Consider the following 25,111-nt stretch of genomic DNA (forward strand, 5'->3'; position numbering starts at 1 on the left):
GGAAAGCAAGAGGAAATCCGCATGCTTTATCGGAAAAGTCGACGGCGTGTGGCACAGAAGACTACTTGTCTATTAGAAGAAATGAATACGAAACAAATACACAAACTTGAGTCCCAGACGTAGAAGGATTTTTCTTTAAAGTTAATGATGCAATGATCAGCCTCTATTCTATTGAATGAAATACATAGAACTACGCAGTATTAGATGTTATAAAGACGAAAATATTCCATCATCTATGTGTGTTTTGACGCGATAGGTTGATTGATGGTTTGTTATAGTTATAAAAAGAAGAGTTCAAGCTGAGATCATGACCTGAACTGAACTAAAGAGAAAAAGTCTGGTGTGTTTTTGTTATGATTTTTATCTTAAATGTTTTACACGGAAAAAAAATTGATAGACCGGAAAAGAGATTTCCAAATCCAGTTGGAAATCTATTTCTAACTAACTAACGATTCAAAATAACAACATCTTCTCAACCTGTCCTATGGTGAACCGCAAATAATTATATTATGCAACAGTAGATTAATTATAGAATTGTAAGTAAAAATTATTAAATTAATATGTCAAAAGGAAGCTGCCAACAACACAGGGAAACCTAGTATGGGAGCTAGTGTATTTTACTTTTGCCTAAATATGTAACCTATAAAATATCGCTTCAATAACATGATGCACTCAAATGTGTCAAACTCGATTTAGATTTACATATAATCAATGTCTGGAAAGGGTGGTATCTATTTGACTAAACATCGTATTTTTTTATGTATAAAAGTTTTAAATTATATCTGATGTTAGAGTCAAACAATCAAAACAAAAATCATTTATTCATAGGTAACATAATGTACACTTATGAACGTCAAAAAAAAGAAATATACATTAAATTAATTGATTCAAATTATACATTTACTGCCAGTTCTCAATCAAGGGCGTAAAACGGAAGAGAAGTACTGGCAATAAACTCTCCGCCACTATTTTTAATCGCTAAGTTTTTTTACACGGTGTTTGTAAGGAGCTACAACCATTACACCATATTCCATATGACATCTAGAGTATAAAGGAAACGAAATGCTTCCTAATATTGCTAGACTTAGATTTATGAGGAAATTACAAAAGCGCTTTCAACCGAACAGTGATGCTTTGTATCGTGAGCCATTAAAATGTAAGCACAAACACGAGGCACACAATATCGGGTATAACGATCGTAAACGTTACGTTTCCGTTTCACGAATTTAATTATAAACAATAGCCCGTAACGGAGGTTATGTGGCCGTCAACTCACGAGTAAACCAAGTCAAGAATTCAAAAATATACGCACATATACCATCACAAAAAAGCCCAATTAGGTATTACATAATTGAATTGAATGTATTTAATCATTTTTATTGAATGTTTTTTCTTTCTAAATTTGAACCTTTTACATCTAAATATATATAAATTACGCGTCACGTTGCTTGTCCGTCTTAAACTACTTATTTATTTATTTATTTATCCTTTATTGCCTTATACAAAACACACATAACAAAAAAAATAAAAATAAAAAATAAAAAAAACAGTAACAAAAGATATAAGGCAAAGGGCGGCCTTATCGCTTACAAGCGATTTCTTCCAGGCAACCCTAATGAGAAACACAACGTTAAAGAAAAACCATCAGAGGGTAGAGTACAAAAAAAATCAATTAACAAAAGCAACAAAAAAACAAAAAAACTAAAAACTTAAACTTAAAACATGCGTTACTATAACTAATTGAATATAATAAAACAAAATCAAAGAAAAAATAGCAATAATAATAAATAAAAATAATTATAGACAAAAATTTAAAAGCAAATAAAAAGGTTAACCTATAAAAATAAATATATATAAGCAGAACTAATTACGAGGTAGAAAGAAAATGATCAAAAAGAAGCTTTTTAAATACATTTAAAGATTGCGCTCGTCTAATATCGATTGGTAGGGAATTCCATAGCAGGATACTCTGCACAGTAAAGGACTACTTAACCCATTTCAATGCAATTTTCACACCGTGTCACCTGATGTTATGATCTAACATAAAATATAGGATTCTACTGTACGTGTGCATGTCAAAAAACTCCTCTTAAACGACTGGACGGATTTGAATGTTTTTTTAATGCGTTTAGGTGGTTTTGATTTACTAATCAGTCCGGCAGATGGCGCTGCATTCGGTAGTTACATACTTTGTTTAATATCCTAATCACATGAAGTATCATGCAGGACAACGTCTGTGGGGTACGCCAGTATATTATGTATTCCACCTGTGGCTATATCTTAAGTGTAATTGTTATTTGGTGCATTTCAGTTACGTAAGCTATAGGAGTTAATTTATATGTCTCACTAACTTTCCAGCGAAATAACCAACGAACAAACGCCATGGTTGTCTTCAGACAAGTTTGTGGCGAATACGATGTCTACTTCCATTAGTGAATTCAAAATCTTATTACGCAATGTTCAATAATGTAAATATTTGAGAGTACTTTAACCGCTTCATCATGCTCACGTGCCAATACCTACGTAAATCTGCGCTCGTTGACTATATACAGTGTGATATGGTATCAGATAATTAATCACTTTTGAAAGCGGTAACTACAATGGATACATGGTGTAGACGTAGAGAAAACAATTTATATTTAACCTCAGAACTAAGAGAGGACGAAAGAGAATTTAATATGGTCCCTGGTGGTTACGCGTATTACGTAAGTAGACTTACTCCAATTTATTCTCTTGTCAGCAAAGATAAGCAAAGCTCTCCAAAATAACAGTCTATAAACGTATTAATATTTGTAGGAATTCTCGGAAAATGCAGTTCGTTTTCAAGCATCTATGCTTTTTATAATTTTATGTTGTCTACAAAAGGTAAAATGTATAAACAAGTAAATAATTACTATTGACGTGATCACCAAAAATGAAAATCAAAGACCCTCTATAGTTCTTAAGTAATACTTGAATAATCCCTTATTTACAAGACAACAACGAGAAAATACATAGAAACTTAATTGAGCAGGACCTCTTTTATTTAAATCATAATTGATATATTGACAATTGGTATCATTACTTAACTCGGTTATCCATTTATATACTGCTTTGTATGAGAATCAACCAGCGTGGTCCAACCATAGGTTCGCTTTGAAAACTGATAAATATTGTGTACACGTAAAATAAATTTAAAAAAAAACCTCCGGTTAAATCACACGAATAAAACAGAAATGAGGTACCTCGGTATTGATGATGCACATTGTGTTAGTCATATGTGACGCTTATGTGAAGTAAATAACCTAAGGAGTGCACAGTACACAGACCTCGAATAAGGTAGGTATAGTACATATTTTATTATAGTGCATACTGTGTGATGTCTCATATAAACCACGAATATTGTAATAATAATAAAAATTGGTTTATAATTTTAAGTCTTACACAAAAATTGATACTCGTTCATTAGGCTTGATTAAATCAGACGAATCAAAAAGGTATTGAAGTAAAGGTGTAAGAGAAATCATAAATAAATACCATAGCTCTTGTATCGTTTTTTTAGATGTAACTCAACCATTAAAAATCAAATAATGACTATAACGACTGGTGAGAAAATTTACAGAAACATGTAGGCTAAAAGTAAACATACCGTTGTTGTAACTTGCGGTTTGCGTGCGCGCAGTGACATATACGCCCTGTCCATTGCCGCAACCGCACCATTGGTCGCGCACAGCATCCTCACAACAACCGACTTGGATATATCCTCAATTGTATTGGCTTCTCACACTTATTAACATCAACCTTTGGGTTAAACCCAGGCAATAGATAATTGCGTCAGAGTACGAAACTAGTCGTTTACGCGTCAAACGTTTTTCACAAAATACAATTTTTTCACGAAAAACCCCAATTAAGAATGTAATAATTTAATTTGATTCGTTGATAAATTAATCTAATATTTAGTGTGAAATAAATTAATACTGTAAAATACAGTCTCACGTGATATCGACTCAACGGTCAAAGCATGACTGAACACTGAAGTGAACGTTACTGCCTACTGCCTGTCAGCAGTGCGCATACGCGCGCCCCTACGTTATTTTTGTATCCCTACATTATAAACATAATAAATGACAGTGCGTCTGTTCCTGTTACATACATTTTCAAGCTCAATTATTAAATGTGTTTTAAAGAACTTAATTACATATAGTAATGAAGAAGAAGTTCCTAATTTATTTGGATATTATTGAAATATGTATAGATAGAACAACGTATGCAAATCGATGTAGATGTTTTTAAACTATAAGCTAAAATATTTTACTATCTTCCGGGATTCGTTAAGACAAGAGTTAACATTCACACAGAACGCACATCCTGTTCATTCGGCTAATTATGAAGAGTAAAATTACTTTATAATTTTTAATCTTGATGATATAAACATCACTCTCGATGCTAGAGGACTCGCGAGTGCGTTGCCGGCCCTTTAAGAATTTGTACGCTCTTTTCTTGAAGGACCCTAAGTCGAATTTGTTCGGAAATACTTCAATGGGCAGCTGGTACCACAAGGTTATTATTGACATATATTATTATTATATTATCCTTGATTACATACGCAATATGGGTGTGTTAGGATTAAGAGACACACAACGAGCGTAAACCTAATGTAATTACCATACAATTAGGTTAATAGCAGATCGTGACCAACTGATGGCGTGGATGTACAGGTTTACGTTACTCATTCGTATTCTGACTGTAACTTTTGCTTCTTCATAATATACAACAATTATTAATGATTTACAAAACTGTTAAAAAAATCCCAGCTGATGTTAAAAGTATTTTGATATATAATAGAAGTACAATATTATATTTCTTGTTGATAAATTAGTTTCAACGTATTAAGCATTTATTTGTGATCAAGGAAAATCAAGAAACTCATGTATAGTAACGGATGTAATCAATTTGTTATTCTCCCTAATTAATACATTCCAACGAAGAAAACTCTGGAAACAATAAAAAGAGAGTCGCCATGACAATTATTAGCGCAATTTTATTCATTATTTAATTCCAGCTACAAGTGTAATTGGACAATTTGACGTTCGAGGAAACAATTTGTTAAGGCTTCAAGGCCGACGCTTTTCCTGAGTTCTCTATGGCTGTAAATGACCCTAAAGCTATACTTCGGAATTGTGTAGATTCGTGAATCTTAGGAAAATTAAAAAAAAAAGAAAAAAAAAGGCTTGTATCAACCAAAACAACACTAGAAATGTAAAATATATGCACGATAATTAATCTCTCTATCTCGATATCTCAACTAGATACGCATTTTAGTGGGAGGAGTTTACACTTTTGTTTATATAGTTGTAGGTCGGATCTTTCAAGGAAGATTACTCCCGGGAGTCGATTCAACAGTTCGATAGTTCACATAAAAAAAATTCGACCACGGAAGACTTGACAGAATACTTTCAGTACAATTGTGTAATGAATATGCTTTGTATTAAAATGTACATGAAGACTAGATCGTGCCCCAATTCCGTATGTTTATTCGCGTAACGGTTCGGATGTATCTGTGACCTGTAACAACGCTGTTTGTTCTACAACTATCACATTACCTAACCGTACTAGCTAAGGTGTGTCTCTATTTAGTTTCATATATGATTCTTGAAGATTAATTGATATTGAAGGGAAAAAAGAACCGGTCGATTATATTTAGTTTTATAAACATTATATACAGTCACTAATATCTTAAACATCTTCTCCACCTGTCCTATGCAGAAACAGAAACATTCCTCTTATCCAACAATAGTTTAATTATTAAATTTGTTATGTAGAAATTATTGTTAAATAATAGGGAATCTTAGTATGGGGACTAATGTACTTTATTTTTACCTAAACATCATTTTTGTAAATATATCACCGCTTTGATAACACATTATAGGAAACCAGAAAAATAAAAAAATAACAGATACATAACAGTACAGAAAATAACAGATGCACTCAAAATTGTAAGACTATATTATATACAATTAATGTGTGCAAAGGGAATATGATCAATTATATTTGGTATTAGATATAACCTAAAAAATATCACTTCGATAACCAATACAGGTGTCCAAATAATAGACGCAAAACTGCGGAGCTCTATCTATCTGTATATACACATATTTTATATCAATGATAACATTTTTCATAACAATTGAAGCAAGTCGGCCTGAGTCAGACCTTTGTTCCAATTATTCTCAAGAGCCAACGTGCGTGGGAACGCCTTAATGAAGCAAATGAATAAAGATGGGTCATCCAGACGAAATTGTTAAGGAAAAGCATACGTTTAATTGCAAGATGTATAATAGATTATAAGATCATGCTGCATCATGATTACAGCTGCTATGCCTAAGTCCTATAAAAACAATATGCAAGCCCCGTAACTTTTAATCTATATTTTAGCATTCTGAAAATATAATTTGTAAATGCATCCACCACGTAGGTTGCATACTACACCGCTTGAAATTACCAAACCATAAACAACTCATTTGCAACATTATATTAACATTACCAAATAATGCCACAGATAATGTTATAACTATACTAACAACATTCACGTAAATTATATTTTTAACCTATTACCATATTTTACGTCACCGATGGCAGAAACGGCTCACCGTATCCTTCGACGCTAGCGCACCGTTTTCATTCAACAAAGATGTTTAATGAATGTGTCAAGGGACAGAGGTGAATCACAGTGACGATAGACAATAACGTGTACATTGTCATAGGCGCCACTGACGTACTGGAAATATAGCTAGGGCTGGCATTTATTCTAGTATAGAAGCTTGTACTACACGAACTTATTCGAATTCAACAAATGCTTAAATACTTTGAGAATCTATGAGACGGAATTAAGTCACTCATGTAAATATATAAAAAACATTTATATTGTTTTCTTCTGATCAAACCAATGAAAATGAAATTTGAGATTAAACCAAATTAAATTACTCATAACAGCGCACGTTTATACTGATCTGTAAATGTAAATATATAAACATGTTAAACCTTATACAGTTTCATCAAAATTCATTTTACATACGTAGAAAATACATGTCGATAAAATCCAAATTGACAACCCTAAAGCGAACATCTAAGCGTCATTACTCGTTATTCTTGACTCAAAGAATTCGTAGTAAGGCAAAACTATTTCTGGACACCATAAAGGCGTTTCTGCGTAATTTTATTAAAGAATACACATTATAAGCTTAAAGAAATATTTTTCCTTTATGTAAATTTTCATTTATAATAAGATAACAATACAGATTGTACGCAACAAAAAACAAAAGTGGCGCTACAAAGTTTTTAGGTCTTGGCCTCAGGTTTCTACATCTTTTTCATGATCAAGCTAATCTAATAGGTAGGCAAGTAATCAGCACACGCCGTCGACTTCTTGGGTCTAAAACAAGCCGGTTTCCTCACGATGTTTCCTTCGCCGTTCGAGCGAATGTTAAATGCGCACATAGAAAGAAAATCCATTGGTGCACAGCCGGGGATCGATTTTACGACCTCAGGGATTAGAGTCGTACTAGAAGCCACTAGGCCAACACTGCTAACGTCATAACTAGAACGTTTAAATACGGTAACATTACAAATTGTTCGCAATGAAACCACAGCAAAATAAAAGTTCGGTCACCGAATATAGACCAATGTCCCAATTGCAGTTCACTGACCAATACTTTTTGAGTGTGTAAGATACACGGAAACAAACAATAACAGATGTGTGTCAAGTGACTATTCATTAATCCTTGAATTGAGATCAGGGAATGTATATAACTAAAGTTTGCAATGTACGAAAATAATACGCCATTGGAGTATCTATAAAGGCATATTGGCACAGAAATCTTCTTAATGAAAGAATGTGTCTAATAAGTCCAATATAAAAGTAAATTATTATTATACATCATACTTCGACAATGGAGAGGGCCACCATACAAACGGTACAAAGGCAGACCTTACCCTCGATGGGATGATGATATTAAAAAAAATCCCCAATGGATGCAAATAGCTCGGGATAGAGAAAGATGGCAAGTCTTGGAGAAGGCCTACCTTAGAGAGTTCCCGATACATACTAACTGTTAAAAATATTTACAAACACATAAGATAACCAGATATAAGTGGACCAGGAAATAATTTAAGGCTTAAAATAAATAATATAAATAACTTCGACAATAATGCCTACCCATCGAATATATTTTTAAAGTTTTAAATCAGCTCCTAGGGTAAATTTTATGAGGACTTGCTATTTATTGGTTGGCTGGTATATACTTATCTTAAGGAGGGACAATCAAAATGTAGTACATTTTTAATAAAAAATTTGAATTTATCCTGTTATTTACACGAAAATAACACAACAAATCGAAACAGATGGCCCAGAAATTAGTACATGCAAATTATAAATTCAGTTCATATGGGCCCAATATAAATGTCCTATTTATTTGGACGCTGAATCTGGGTGACATATCTGGTATGATTCATTTTAAAGCATTTTGAACGGATAAAATGAGATATGATTCGTTATACATACCTCAACGCAAACATTAAATTAATCTCTACTAAAAACTTTTTGGACCATTCAAAACTAGGCACAAGGACAACGAATAAAATATGTTATATATATGTAAATCGCGTATAATTCGTAAATAAAAAGCGCGATAATACAATACTAATAATAATTATTGAAAACAAATATTAAGTAATAATACATTAGTGACCTATTCATCACTTATTAGACACGAATTTAAATTTTATCTCTTAGCGGTAGGTAAGACATATTAATACAAATATTCAGCAGTCATATTGTTTAATACTTTTGTGGAATTTAGAGTCGGTTCAATATTTTTTTAAGAATATTGGCCTATTCTATTGATTTTTTTACTGAGAGATACTGTGAACCACTTAAACCTCATCTTAAAAAAAACTCATAAATAAGTAAATTCACGTACCAGGTCACATACGTCAAATTTTATTTATTTACTCCTACAGCTAACATAAATTATATATAATAGCAAACAAATACACCGATAGTATAGCCACAGATGGAATACATGATACATTATATAACAAAAAGATTTATAAAAGGGAACAAACAAACAAAGTATTTAATACAATTAACTAACTGTGATTAAATTTAATTAATTATTTATATAATTAATTTTAATAGAATCCTTTTTAAGTCTTACTTTAGAAGCATTAATCGGGGCTATAGATACGAGACGTACTATACAGGGTCTTCTAGATAATATATCCACGTGAAGAGGATGTTATGTAACGATCATCCGTGCTCCGAAGCAGGATGTCCGATGCTCGATACGGCGTGACCGTCATGACAATAGCTCATTATCACAACTTATATCTCAGCTTTGTTTCTTTAAGACAAGGCCTTTCGCAGTAAGACCGTTATTTTTCTGACTGACACAGAATAAGATTCAAAGACGACACTCAAAAAGAGAAGTAAAATTCTAACACGTCTATAGTAATTTTCCTATCAGAAATTTGGAATTTTATTAAATTTGATTCGAGTTCTATTGCGATATAAAACAAGTGAAACAGTTAATAATTGTATTTATTTAACAGTAATTAAACGTTTATCATCAATATGTTTCATGTGAGGTCGAGCGAGTTTGGTTATCTTGCCGAATAATATTAATTATTATTAAATAGATAACTTTCAAAATAACGAAACATAACTATATTTTTAGGCAACGCATTCGAGAGCCCTCTGGCATTGAAAGTGTCCATGGGCGGCGATTAATTTTAAAAATTATTGTTATGTATAGAATTTTCCTTTTGTTGTTATAACATTTAGCCGAAAAGATAAAGCGGATATACTTTATAACTATAAAAAAAATTATATTACTATTCCATAAAAAAAAATTATAAATTATAAAATGGCTTTAAAATTAAAAGCTTAGAAGACAAATCAAAATTACCACTGTCGTAAATAATTAGGTTCTCATAATAATAATGTCATTTTCTTTATGAGAATAAAGTTCTTTTAACATTATATATATTGTGACAATTAATACTAACAGTGAATGTTAGGTCAGCTTTTTAGTTTAAAACAGGAAACGCAAATTCATTTAATGAAGTGGCTGTGAAAGCCGCCTGACACGGAAAAGTGCCAACAGCCGCTTAATGGCGACTAATTGGTACTGTGTAGAGCTCAGATGCTATCAGCCTCTATTTTAATGTGACTGAACTGGATAGATTAAAATACACATTTTAGTCTGATTGGGCTGAAAATTGTGTAAGGGGTGTGTTTACAGATTTAGGCTCACTTATTTTAAACTAAACATCTATTTCTGTCAATATATTTTATGCTCTGATATAATGACACAGATCACTTTAGTTGACAGGATAAAATTAAATACATGTATTTTTTTGTAAATAAAGGGAGGTTTTACGAAATAAATAAGAGTCAATAATTATATAACTGAAGTGTTTCCGAACCGAAAAGAGAAAAGAGCGTACAAATTCTTGAAAAAGGCCGGCAACGCACTCGCGAGCCCTCTAGCATTGAATGTCCATGGGCGGCAGTATCCCTTAACATCAGGTGAGCCTCCTGCCCGTTTGCCGCCTCTTCTAAAAAAAAATACTTAAAAAGCAAGCCTTTTCTATCTCACAGAGTTGTTTATCTCTTTTGTATTGCTCTGTTTAATCTATGGTATCTTACAAGGTAGATAATGGCATTCTTCTTGTAAACCCTTAGAAGAGAAGTGGCCTGTAACGACAAGAAACATGTGAAGAGCCATCAGGTTAATTAATTACTGTACGACTTTGATATTTCTTATTCCTTATTTATTCCACTCGAATAATCTCTCGAATTCTAGTGGGCTGTAAAGGTCAGCTCTTCAATCAAGAGCTGCATATCCTTCTTCAACGCCACAATACGTCAATATACCTTAGGCCCTTGAACAAAAGTGAGTGAATCACTGAAGTACTACTAATAATAAAAACTAATACGATATGGATTTATCTATAATCTTTGTTGACGATACACTATTAAATTAAATAAAAATGTATATAATCACAAAGAAAATTCAAACCAACCAACATGTCAATATCATTTTGAAGTACACACACGAATTCACATACATACGCATTATGCTCTTCGATTTATTCTATAATTAGATTGAACTTTTCTTTAAAAAGGCTGTAATCTAGACACATAGCAGGTACCGTCAGAAAAATGTTGCCTATTATAAACTAAGCAAGAAGCAATAAAATCTCTTGCTTTCTCAAATATTCTGCTATCTGTATTCGTGGCAAATAAAATTACCTGTTACTTTTTAAGTGAGAATACTTTGTATTGCATTGCACATTGAATTTGAACAACACTTGTGCTCAATGGATACAATTTACGCCTTCAAAATCTAACCGATTGATACAATAACAAAACACGATCAACATCGGAATGCATGAATGTACATTCCAGATATTTATGGATACTACTGTTAGTATTCTTCCCGTTGAATCATTCATCTATATATACGTACCAGATTGACGCGGAAGATAATTGCTTTGTGACACCAAAATACATTTTTGTACATTGGCGCGTCGTGAATCTTTCAAAAGAAAACAAATGAAACGCGAAACAAAAGTTGACGAAATAATTTTTATGTCCTGTCCTCAGCATAATATGAAGAAAGATAAATTACCTATAGTGATGCAATATATCAGCCGTGACCATAAATTATTCGTAGCATATCATTCAATTGAATATTGCTACAATATTCAATTGAACCATATTGTACATAGTCAAGACAAAATTTAAACAAAACAATTCCAAAAGTTACAATATCAGCGAATTAAACAGACTTAAACGATAATATTTAAAGAACACTTCTTACCGGATTGAAGCTATGTATTATAAACTTATAATTATTTAAAATAATTTTATTTTTTCCCGACGTTTCGCGTGCGTGCGTGGGTGACTATGTGTAAAAGCTATGTTAATAAAAGACAATACAACTAAACGATAATACATAAATTACAATACTCTTAAAACTATAAAACAAGCATTTTAATGCATTGTTCGTACTGTTTAACAAGTCGTCTAGGGTTCTGACTTATCATTGGATAGGAAAAAATCTATGTTTTAGTATTTTTTTTTTTTATAGAACAGGGGGCAAACGGGCAGGAGGCTCACCTGATGTTAAGTGATACCGCCGCCCATGGACACTCTCAATATACTTATACGATAGAAGTCAGACTTGCGTTTAAAGACTGAAGCAATTTGCTTAAAAAATATAGATTTATGTTTCTTTGGAAAGCAACAAATGAGATATACGCCATGAACCTATGGTGACGCCACAGCCGCCATTTCGTAGCGACAAAATGCAGCCACACCCCACAGATTACTACGACATGTAGACGGCACATTCCGCAAAAGCTTTAATTAATCTAAATATAGCACTTGAACAATTGATGACGTGTGGCAGACGAGGCGTGAATCACTATGTCCTGATTAGGCATATAAAATACCATGTCTCATTGGTATAATTGATTTGTTAAAGTATGTACAGCAGCGGAGTATTGATATAAGCTATAGAGGAAAGTATGACTTAGGAAAATATATATAATGAAAGAATAGCATTGTAGCATAACCCAATAAAATTTGAAAGTTAAAACAACTATTTAATAATAAGTTGGTTTATTGTTTTCCATGTCATAACATACAAATTATAGCAGAAGAATATATTTTAGAAGTTGCATGGATAATCCTGTGATATTCGTATTTATTAAGGATTTCAAACTATACCATTGCATAAAGTCACTGATATTCGTGAAGCTATGTAATATACAAATATACAAAAATCAATATTAATAAAGCATATCATTACGCGACGTTATCTTGATATAGTATAGTTTACACTTAAAAGTTTGATTTTTGTGAATTCCGATATCAAGTATCAGAAGTCAACAACTATTAACTAACACGTGATTTAGGAAAATTGATTGTAAAAACAGATTTGTCTTTTCAGGAAGGATTGATAAATATGGCCTCTAGATAATTTGAAATGATACAATCTCCGTATTGATTAAAATTTCATTTGTTTATTTATTTCTCAGGTATGTTATAGATTATAACAGCGGACAGTTGCGCCGCCATGACCTCTACCACCTCCATCAATTAATTACAATTGGTAAAATCCACGTTAAACGGCGTGCTAGTAGAAAGAAAGAATCATGGCTTCGTAACGTTTTGGAAGGGGACGGATATTGCGACTGCGGATTAGTTACTGCGCCTGGTACTGGGCAAGACAGGCTTTACGTAATGGAGTGGCGTGATGGAGAGGCACACAGCTGCTTCAGTTTTAAATTAACAGAATAGCAGGCTTTAAATTCGATTCTCAACATTCAGATCGTGTCTTTAATTTTCGACTGTTAAGGAATATTTATTTCAATGTGCGTAACGTGCCACATTTTTATCCAACTTTAATAAAGCAAAACGAAATTTTATTCAAATGTACCCTAAGTATAAAATAGGCATACACACACACACACACACACACACACACACACACACATATATATATACTATTCGGTCTTACCTACTAATTAAGTAATGAACGAACGATGCGGGTCTTAACTATTACCAATTGAACTTCATTTAATCTGTTATCTATGAAAGGAATCGTTGATACGAAGCAAGTCATATTAATAAATTGCGCGCCTAAGTAGAGTATAAAATATTATTGCCAAAAACGTATACAATAATAAAAACTACTAAATACTTAATATATAATAATGTTTTGTAAAATTTATTTAGAGGTCAAATTTCGCTGAGCTATTCGTTTATTCGTATAGCAACGGCCGCGGCGCGGGTCGTCGATGTCGCCTCGTAATCTGAGGCCTAGGAGCAGTGCCGGATTATATTCTACGTACCAACGTAATAAGATATGGGCGAATTCGCATTCGAGTTCGTTGTAGCCCACCGAACATATTATGATTTTAGCTGGATAGGAAAAACTTTTTGTATAGACGCGACTGATAAAGGCAAAGTTTGTCGCGCTATTTCCAGTATTTTTTCTTAGGTTAAAATTAAGGTAGCACGTTTTTGTAAACAACATTCTTTACGTTTTAAGTAACTCTGTGAACTGACCAATAAATAAATATTTCATAAATTGCTTTGTTTTTAATAATAATAACATAATAACACTCGCTCGTACGGTGAAGGAAAACAACGTGAGAAAACCGGCATGCTTTAGACTTAGAATAGATGAAGAAGAAGAAGAAAAATAAATGATAACGAAACAGAAACAGAAATCCGAGGCCCTAACCTAGAAGGTAGTTGTAGTTACGCCATTGGTTTGTTTTATCATATGGACAAACAGATTTTTTTCTGTAATTGCACTTATGTATTTGTCAATCAAAGAAATCAGAGTAATTCCAACAATGTGTGAGAAACTTGAAAACAAAAAATCGTATCACAGAGAATAACGTCGCTTTTCCGCAATTTCCATTTGTATTGTTTCTGAGAAACACATCTAGCGGTTTTACGATGTGAGCGCAATCGAGAAATCGGTATTAAATTATTACTTTAAAAAAAATTAAATTATAATTATCGCGCCTACTATTGTTTAGGCTAACATTAAACACCCAATTTGGGCGGATAAATATAAAACACAATTCTTTTGTTTATATTTACATTGAGATTTGAACGAGAATTTTTACGCAAACTATGATTTTAATAAATGATACAAACCAAATTTGATACACGAAAACCAAATTCAAATAAGGAACGTTCACTCAATTGCGGTCATATATATTTATTGAATTAAAATAGACTTTTGCCAAAACCATCGTCAACAATTAAGATTATTTTAGTAATTCCAATAATTGCACGATTTATTTTGATGTTTATTTTCCTTATAACCTTATAATAACCGCAACATTGTCCTTAAGCCTGCTCCAGTTTAGTCTGTAATTACCTACTTGCCTCGACAGGAACGATTAGTGGTACTTGACTCGTTGAATAAGTATATCCCTTCTATGAGTCTTAAATTAAATTCATTATCTGCTATAATCTAAGCAATTTTGCTTCTGTATTTCTAAACACCAGTTAGTATTACAATGTTAATGCTGCAATTTCATAATATCATATAACAGTTGTTGATATAGAACGAATTCCATTTTTAAATATTTTAATTATCTGTGGGTAGGGTTAACAGACCTCTTTCGTTTCTCAGTACTCAGTACTCAATCACCGTTACAAGTTAAATGTTCTACAATTTATATCTTTACTCCTGTACTCATTTACAATATATAAGAGAACTCACCATCAAATTATCCATAGAATTATAACCGCATATAACGTATCCCATCATTTTATTCGCCATAATCACTCGACAACCGTTTTAAACACAGTAACACATAATCACGTCAATCTGTCGCGGTAGTCTGTAACGCACTGAAACGTCTTCTCCCTGTGGTGTATGGGATGTATCGTAAACACGCGTAGAATACCTAGCACGAAATAATGACGTACGTTTTCGCAAACATTTCCGTTTTGCCATACTCGTCCATTAGATAACCTCACTTGGTACTTTAATAATTACAGTATAACCAACTGCAACATGGATTAGATAAGCAGTGATTCAAGGAAGATAAGGACTTGTAGCTTCCAGCCTTACTTAAGTCCTCGGAAAACTTCCGGAGGATAGAAGATATAAGAAACTTTCAGCATTCTTCTGAATGTTAATCTAATTTGAGAAATGGGTGATCTGAGAAAGGCCAGCGGCCAAGCTCACTGTAGCCTTCTTAAATCTTTAATATAACGTTTAATTTTACTCCCAATGAATGATTTTTAATACCTTCGTTGGAGATACTTTTAAATGTTAGCCTAATGTTATATATGGGTTAGATAGCATCAGAATTTCAGTCCTACTGAATTATACACATTACACATTTCTGGATGGACATATGCTTTTCTTGATGCCTAAAAGGTACCACAATACTATTCTTGAAAAATCTTAAACGTATTTTAACACGATAATTACATAACCTGAATTCATACTAGGCTGCTAATAATTGTATATGTCTCAGTTGCGGTCAACAAGATATTTAATCTTTCGTTATGAGTTGCCGCGTTATGCCGCGGTTAAAAAGGCCAAATAAAAAATTAGATTTTTTTAAATTTAAAACCCATTATGCTTTAATTATTAGAAAATATTGCTAAACCTATTCATATATAAATATTTTACACTGACACTCTGTTATTCGTAAGTCATTCTAGATACATTAATATGAGATTTTCTTATTCAACATAGAAAAAGATTAAATTTTTCATGATAATAATCAGACGAAAAATAATTGCTTTACAGTACTCCATCAAGCTATAAGAATGAGGAAATCTGTAAAAATAAATTTCTATTTAAAACTCTAAATATCTTTAAGCACGACAAAAATAGATCGCCAACGCATCATTGAGTTGTATGTGGAAGAAATCTCTCAACATAAACCCTGTTTGTCTGTACTTCAAGTTTATAAATATTTGTTTTCAGATATTCAAAATGGCTCATATAAAATAAATTAAACGACCAAATTATTATGTATTGTTTTATTACACCCCAAAAAAATCCAGATACAAATTTATTAATTAAAATAATTAGTACGATTCGCCTTATTCACGATACACGAATTCATAATATGTCTATTATTATTGTAACACTAATTTTTTTCAGCAATCAAATAAAAACTGTTACGAATACTCCACTGTATTACGAGAGACTTTTGTAAGGTTTTTTAACGGCTAGGTTACGTTTAATATGAATTTGGTAACAAAAATGATATATACGCATTATTTAATTCATATATAAACTTTATTATACAAAATAAAAGTACAAGAGTATAGATATAGTAGAATGTTTGATATATTGCAACTTTGTTATATAATTACATCTAAAATCTGCAAGTAATGTGTACTTTACTACCATATTACCGTTTCTATTTATACTATAACAATAGTATCTGCAACGACTAGTAGCATTCCCTTAGCTTATGTAAATCGTTCATTTCTACATAAAGGAATATAGATCTAAATGGCTGTTTGATAACCCGAAATTCATTGATAAACTTTCAATGACCGAATTGCGTGTGGTTTACGACTAATTTGACGAATTGTGTTTTGAAGACGTGATAAGGTATAGAATATAGGAAAATAATAAAAATACTGTTAAGATTCTTATAAGTATTCATTCGAATTCGCAACTTATTTACGTTTTATGGATACACTACCCAAATATGTATCCAGTACTAAAGCTTAGCCAGGTTTAAGGATCTAGTACTGGATACTTATTTGAAATCCTAAGCTTTGAGACACTAGGCAAACACTCTGAGCCGCAGGCGTGCACTAAATTGCTCAGAGATGAACTACTTACGCGGGCATAGCACCTATTATTAATGTAACGGTAAAGACCGTAATGCGCACAAGGCTACCCACCCTGTTAACTGTCCTGGCGATTGCTGGTGGCGTCTTGGGGATTTAGTGGGTATGCGCAGTAGCGCATTACCCTCCACCATAAAGCAGTCACGCCGCAGGAAGTTATTATATTTTTTTATATAAATATGTTACAGGAAAAAAAGGGCAAACGGGCAGAAGGCTCACCTGATGTTAAGTGATACCCCATGGACACTCTCAATGCCAGAGGACTCGTAAGTGCATTGCCTTATACGAATTGGTACACTTTTTCTTGAAGGATAGGGCAGTCGAATGCGTAACGCATGTCCCCACGAAAAAGCTATATTCAGTTTTAACACTGACCGAATTCATCAGAATCGTGGTCTATATTTTTTTTTAAGTTTAGGTTATTTTTTTCTTCTAAACCGAATTAGAGTTAAGTTGCTGTTTTGGTAGAAAACAAGGTTACAAGAAATCATAAATAAAATAAATCAATCATATTAAATTAAACTGTAAAATAGTTTCAGTACTAAGGTAGGGGAAATTTGTTTTTTTAAATTATTAATTAACTATTAATTACTTATGATGTCATATGGAACATGGTGTAATGGTGCAGAGTTTATGGCCAATTTTTCTTTTTTTTCCGATTATTATATATTTATTTTATTCCCTTGACTTAAGAACTGGCAGTAAATGTAAGATTAGAACCATTTAATATATATTTCTTTTTGACGTTCATAAGTGTACATTTTGATTTGATTTTAATTATCTTTATTCATTGAAAATTATTCGGAAACATATTGTGATCGTTAGCTTAAAGAGAGGCTTTTTTGAGTAGATTACAGACGTAGGAAAAAAATAGGCCTCTAATAACGAACATAACACGGAAAACAAACCATGTGTTATTCATTATAACCTAATTTTATTCACGCTGTTCAACGGATATAAATAACATCGTAAGAATTTTTGACGTAAATGTGTTAATCCTGATGAATATAACAGGAAATTGATTTAATAGTACAGAAAAATGGAAGTAAGAATGAAGTTCTTCTATCAAGTAATTGTAGCATATACATAATATATTGCTAGACTCCTAAAGGGAAGAGTCTCCTGAATGATTTATTAATTATTAAACCCGCTAAATATTTTTAGCGTAGTAGTTTTACTTTACATAAAAAACATTAAGTGGATTTAAGAATAGGTTAGATTTACAAATATATATTTTATTTTTTATTTCAAACCTAGATATATTAATATTGCATTTATTTTATTTATGATCTCTCCACAATACAATATTAACAAAAACATGAGCTGATTTTCCCAATAAATACAACAAACAGTATAAGTTAATTGTTCACTAGACTTTTTCCACAGCAAAGTGGAAATTACTTTGTTTCACATTGACACAAGTAAGGACAATGTTTGTCAACATGTACATAGTATGGTGCTAACTTTATCGAGTCGTGAGGCATTCGTTTAGACTAAAACACGTAGTAAGATCTTAAAATATACCTATAAGAATAATATGAAACTCAAGTATATTACGTAACTAGATTTAGTGTAAACTACGACAGTAATTTTTTTAGCATTTAAGTCATTGTCTACATTGTATCTACCCGTATTCCTATACCTTATATATTAGGTATACCTTCCGCTGCTATCTCCGCCAAATCCAGCAAATAACGACACGCTTTTCTCGAAACAGTTTGGGATTACTGTTGATACGGTCAGTAGAAGATGTTGCTACGTTAGAAGATGTAATTACGTACGGTCCCTTATTCAGGGATTGAATAAATTGACCGACTTTACGTTACGTTACGTTATGCTATTGATTTGAGGTTTGTCTAGTCCGCTTTCCTTTTATTTGTCTTCATTCTATTAATAATATGTATCTATTGTTATATAATAACAATATTGTTTATAACGTTCTCATTAAAAATGAAATTTTTTGTGTTTGAACATTCTATGGGCTTATGTAGTATCACGATTGGTTTTAATCACTACATAGTATAAAACAAAGTCGCTTTCTCTGTCCCTACGTCCCTTTGTATACTTAAATCTTTGAAACTACGCAACGGATTTTGATGCGGTTTTTTAATAGATAGAGTGATTCAAGAGGAAGGTTTATATGTATATGTAATAACATCCATTAAATAGTGGAGTAGTACTGTTATTTTTGAGGTTTCTAATGTGATGTCGTAAATAATTACATTTTTTCCGCTTACATTGCAAACGCAGGAACCCTACGAGTTTTATCAAAATAATGTACTAAGTATTGTACACATTGAAAAGGTCTACAGAAAAGTCCGTGATGGTATATGTCTATCTCTTATGGATAACCCACATTTTTATATACAACGTTCACAGATTTTCTGTAGTGTATTTAGTATCAGCATTGCACCCGTGCGAAGCCGGGGCGGGTCGCTAGTATTAAATTAATTCATACTAATGTGTGTCCAAAAAATGGTTAATATTACAATAATATGTCTAAATTAGTTTAGTTCACATTTCCACACACTGTCATTATATTACTCTGTAACAGAATTTACACATCGTTAATATTTAACGTAAATATTTTGCTCGGGAGTACTACGTTGTAACACTGCGTACACGCACCTACCTACTAAGTACATTAAAACTCAAATAAACAACTATTTCTACATTATGAAATCTAAAGTTTTCTGACCCGTTGATGTGCTAATAAAATTAGTAGAATTATTTTGCATCTTTCTTCCAAATGAGTTCTCCTACTGCACGTTCAATTGGAAAAAGCATCGGTATCGGTATGTGGACTCTGTTTCCGCACTTAGTTGGAAAAATCATTTGTTTAAATTATACATACATACATACATAAATTGTTAAAAAATCCTAGTAAAGCCTTTTCAAGGTAAAAAGGTACATACGAAATACCTACCTACAATATGTTTAATATCGTACTTTATAGCAGAGCAAAATGCTTGTACAGATCTGCGCTTTGTATAGAAAAATAACGACTTATATAAATAATCACATTCATCAAATATTCATTCGTTAGTCGAACAAGCAAGTTTGACTTTAATATACGATACGATATTATACTATACTGTTGAGGGCGCGAAATTTATGTGGAATCTATGAATGTTAAACAAATACGCATATGCCACAGCTTTCTATCATTAAATCTTTCAAAATCAATAGTTCTCAAAAATACATTTTAACATTCATTATTAGTAACGAAACACTCAAAATAATAATAATAATAAAAGTCTATGTAACTATAAAATAAGAGTGTAATATAAAAGCTATATAAAACACCTCAGAGCAATATACGAAGGTAACTCAGTTTATTAGCAACGGCAAAGATTTATCGTATTGTCTAAACGTATTTGGGTCAGAAGTCGGCCTCGATACATCGCGATCAATCAGTCTCCAGTTATATCGTCGAGCCATTTATTGACCCATTTCGAGATCAAGAAATTTATTTTCATTGCTTCAAATGCTATTGAAATATATATTTTGTTTTCAATTTTATTTGAATTATTATTTTTGATTAGTTATATTATATAGTTGATTTTAAAAATGATGAGAGTAGATTTTTACGATGCGCGCGCACACCGTCACAAAGAAACGACACCATGAAGTTAGCTATGGTCAACATTTTAGTTTTTTTTTTGTAATACATATCTAAATAAACTTTATTTTAAGTACTAGATAATGCGTTATACTAAATCTTTAAATTAATTAAATATATTTTTTCTATTGTTAGTGTGTTTCAATTGTAAGTTCAAACAACATAGAAGAAAATTTTTGAAAAGATGTTCTATCTTGTTACGCCAAAGTAGTATAACCTCTAACGCGTGTACAAAGTACTCAAACGTTTTTTTATTAGCAAAAACAATTTGTTACATATAAGCAACATACTAACATACATCTATGTATAAAAGCATACAAGTAAAAAGTATATTCATACTACATATTTGCAGATTTTATTTGTTCCAGTTTAAATAACGTATGAATCATGTCGATTTCTTGTCTAAATAGCTTTATTTAAATTTCCCTTAAAAAAAACACAAAACAAACGTAACTCGACCTTCGTTCTATATTTAACGGCCCTTGTGCATTGATAACGAGTTGATAACGATCGTATTGGGAAATGTAAAAATAAACAATTCGACGAAACGTTGATAGTATGTATTTAGAACGATTAGTTCAATGTACATTCGTCATTTGTATCAAGCATGCCATGCTTAAAAAGCTAGTATAGTTCAACGAAACTTTGTGTACAAGTAGCGGCACGAAACTCTAGCGCTGACCGTTATTGCGCAGAAGTTAAATATAAGGTACCTGAGGGGGGCTAGCGGAATGAAGAGCGTCGATTGGCTCTCCAGTCGCATTCCGTCCCCCGCACCACAGTACACATACGCAGCAATCCCCACCACGTCTCGGCCAGCGCTAGACTTACGTGCCGCTGCCTATACCACCTACGGTATATTCGCGATACAACTACAAAAGTATCTAAAAGATATTTAAATGATTGATTAGTAAGTTTAGTAATTCCTAATAGAAATCCGGTTTTTCATATAGAACACGATTTCGACATCAGTGCGACGAATATTGAAAGATCTATATCGAAATTGCATACAAAAACGTCTCGACCTGTATCGCTATCGAAATCGCACACAATACTTGGAATCAATTAATGATGATATGGTGGTGAGGTGGACCACCTATTTTACCACATAATCTGATGACTGACACTAGTTTTGTAGCAAGATAGCCATTGGTCGATAAGGCGACCTCATTCAGACCGACTTGAATTATCAGAATAAGTATTACCTTAGAATTTAGTATATACAATATACATTTATAAGAGTACGAGAATGTAAGTGCGTGCTCCTATTTCACCATGCTGATAGAGACAAATCTTTATTTTTAATTTATTTTATTATTACTTAATATGTAATGGTGTTATAGCTCCTACAAACGTTGTGTAAAAGAAACTTGGCGATTTTAAAGAGTGGCGGAGAGTTTATTGCCAGTTCTTCTCTTCCGTTCTACACCCTTGATTTGAGGACTGGCAGTAAATGTAAAATTTGAATCATTCAATGTATATTTCTTTGACGTTCATAAGTCTACATTGTGTTACATGAATAAATGATTTTAGACTTTGGCTTGTATGATTTTTAAGTACTAACCTGTGAATCTCTTAGATCGGGTTCACTGGCAGCAGCAGGCAACGCATCTTCGACGTGTGATTCATCGCCTGCGCCTGCGCTTAACGATCTACGCCGACAGTCCTCCTCCCGTTTGTCACTCTTGCCCGTCAACATATTCTTCGTTTTTGATAATAGGTTAAGAGGTTTGATAGATTTGCGAACCTAAAATTTTAAAAATAATTATAATTATTTAAATTGTACTACATAAGTATTTTATAATATATGTTGACTTAGCAAGCTTGCGTAGGAAACTGCAGAACGGATTTAAAGTTAAAAATAACTTTTTTTTAAATGTGGTGAGCGACAATGTAATGTACTTTTAAAAAGTGTATCTTGGAGATAGTATAGGAACACAGAATTATTATAATGTTTACCTTGCATTTAACAGCTCCGGGATGCAAGAATTTACCCTCATCTTTATCAGACCCTTGAGCTTGATCCCGCAGTCCAAGTACAAGCATATCATCCAACGAAGCTTGAAGATGCTTTCTTCGTGACGGCCGAGCCTCCTCATGACTCCGAGACGAGTATACTGATACTGTGTCCATACTAATCTTACTTCTCCCTGAAATAACTGTCACATTTTCCACCGACTCATTAGAATGATAGTCCGGATGTCTCGCTCGCTCTTCGTAAATCTCCACAGAGTTAAAAGTCTCGCCAACGCGATCTACCTCATCCATCTCCAAATTCGATGGTATAAACTCATAGTGTCCTTCATTCTCTGTGTATACCTGGTCATACACTGCACCATTGAACCCTCGCGAACCTGATGGCATATTACCATATATATTATTGTAATTATAATTGTCATCTTCGCTTCTAGGATTATGCCTTGCCAAATCATTTGCGTTTAGTATTACGTCATCCAAATTCAATGGTCTGCCTTGTCCACCAAATCCATCAACTACTGGTGTTGTATTAGATAAAAATGAACCATCTGCGTCAAAACTACTACAGCCAACCAAGCCTAGAGGCCGAGAAATTTCTTGATGATACCGATTCGGAACTGGCTGCTGATTCGCGAAGTCAACAACCAATATTCTATCTGCAATATTTCTACAGTCATTATGAAAACCAATGCCTGAGTCGCTGTTACTCGATGTAGTTGTGATTTCACTGTGATTACTCGGTTGGGGAGAGTTAGCAACAAATTCAGGCTCCATTCGAATCTCTTCATGTCTACAAGGTCTTCTCTCGCGGACTGGTCTGAATGCCGGTCTATTAGACCGTGAGAAATTACTTGGGGCTGGACTTTCACTTTTCACGGCTAATTTAGATATTTGCTGAAGTACAGGACTAGCACAATCGTCAGGTGGCAAAGAGAACATTCCTCGTATAACTCCTACGACGTATTCAGCAGATGGCGGAAATTCTAAGCAGCGCTCTGCAACAGGATCTCTTGTACAATTAATTTGAAACTCTCTAGCTCTTGATACATGCCCTTCGTGTTCTGTCATTCGCGGATCCACCACAAAAACATGACAAGAATGAGAGAACACTTCAGCTTCCGAATCACTTACTTCCGCTGCAGTTACAAGTCCAAAGAATCTTCTATCAGCTTCGGAACCACAACCAGCGTAAACTATTCTTTCTCGCTGATACTGAGCTAGTACTTGTCCAGATGGTCTTCTAAGTAGTAATGAACTAGGGAGTACTGATAAAAGGACTGGTGTTGCTGCTCGTCTTTCTTGACGAAGTTTTCTTACAGCATTTCTGACGTTTTCTGGAGCGGAATTGGCTGTAGCTTGAGGTGTTTCTATAGTGCCTAAATAGCCCACAACTGCCCGGCATTCCAACCGCGCAGCTTGGCTTGGCGCAAGCTGAGCGCGACTTAAGTTTTGAAGAATTTCGCTGATGCCGGATGTTGTAGGAGCAGCATGACAACCTGAAATATGCAAAAATATATTTTATTGGACATTCAGATAAAGAGACTAAATGTAGAAATAAAATAGTACTTCCAATCAGTATTGGTTGAGAGTAGAGACAACATTTAGGTGAAAATGAGATGACAGTGTGAAATTTTAATGATTGTTTTAATTTGATACAAAAAGTAAATAGTTAAATTTCATTAACAGATTAATTCAAAATATTTTAAGGCCACATGAATTAATTTAAAAATAATGTTGAATTTTTTTTAATTAGTTGTATACTTATTTATTCAGAATACCTAATAAAATTATTAAAACCTGCTATGATAACTATTATAGTTACAAATACAGACAATAAAACTTTGAAAACTAAAAAATCTATAAGCTGATGAAAAGAGGCATGCATCACATAAATTTTTAATTTTTTTAATTATCATTCATAATGTTCAACAGTGTATATATATATATTATTAAAGACTGTTTTAATTACATAATTTTTTATGTAAGTAATTACAGTTAGTTTTGTTACAAATGTTAATTAATTTATTAAATTATGGAACACATTTACTTTAGTAACAATATATGTATTATAATTAAAATCAAACAAATTTTAATACACAGACACACAA

General features: G+C 32.7%; 1 protein-coding gene across 1 annotated transcript in view; it reads right to left on the bottom strand.

The window, feature by feature from the left end:
• The window catches only part of LOC110997326 (regulator of G-protein signaling loco), a 63,944-nt gene that overhangs the window by 37,918 nt on the left and 915 nt on the right, over nucleotides 1–25,111 (bottom strand). Inside the window, exons 2-3 of the mRNA XM_045630954.1 lie at nucleotides 22,986–24,499; nucleotides 22,591–22,773 (exon numbers count right to left, since the gene is read on the bottom strand). Coding sequence (XP_045486910.1) covers nucleotides 22,591–22,773; nucleotides 22,986–24,499 — 1,697 coding nt within the window. The remainder of the gene's footprint in view (nucleotides 1–22,590; nucleotides 22,774–22,985; nucleotides 24,500–25,111) is intronic.

The sequence above is a fragment of the Pieris rapae genome, chromosome 14 (genome assembly GCF_905147795.1).
Source record: "Pieris rapae chromosome 14, ilPieRapa1.1, whole genome shotgun sequence".
In the NCBI taxonomy this organism is placed as follows: Eukaryota; Metazoa; Arthropoda; class Insecta; order Lepidoptera; family Pieridae; genus Pieris; species Pieris rapae.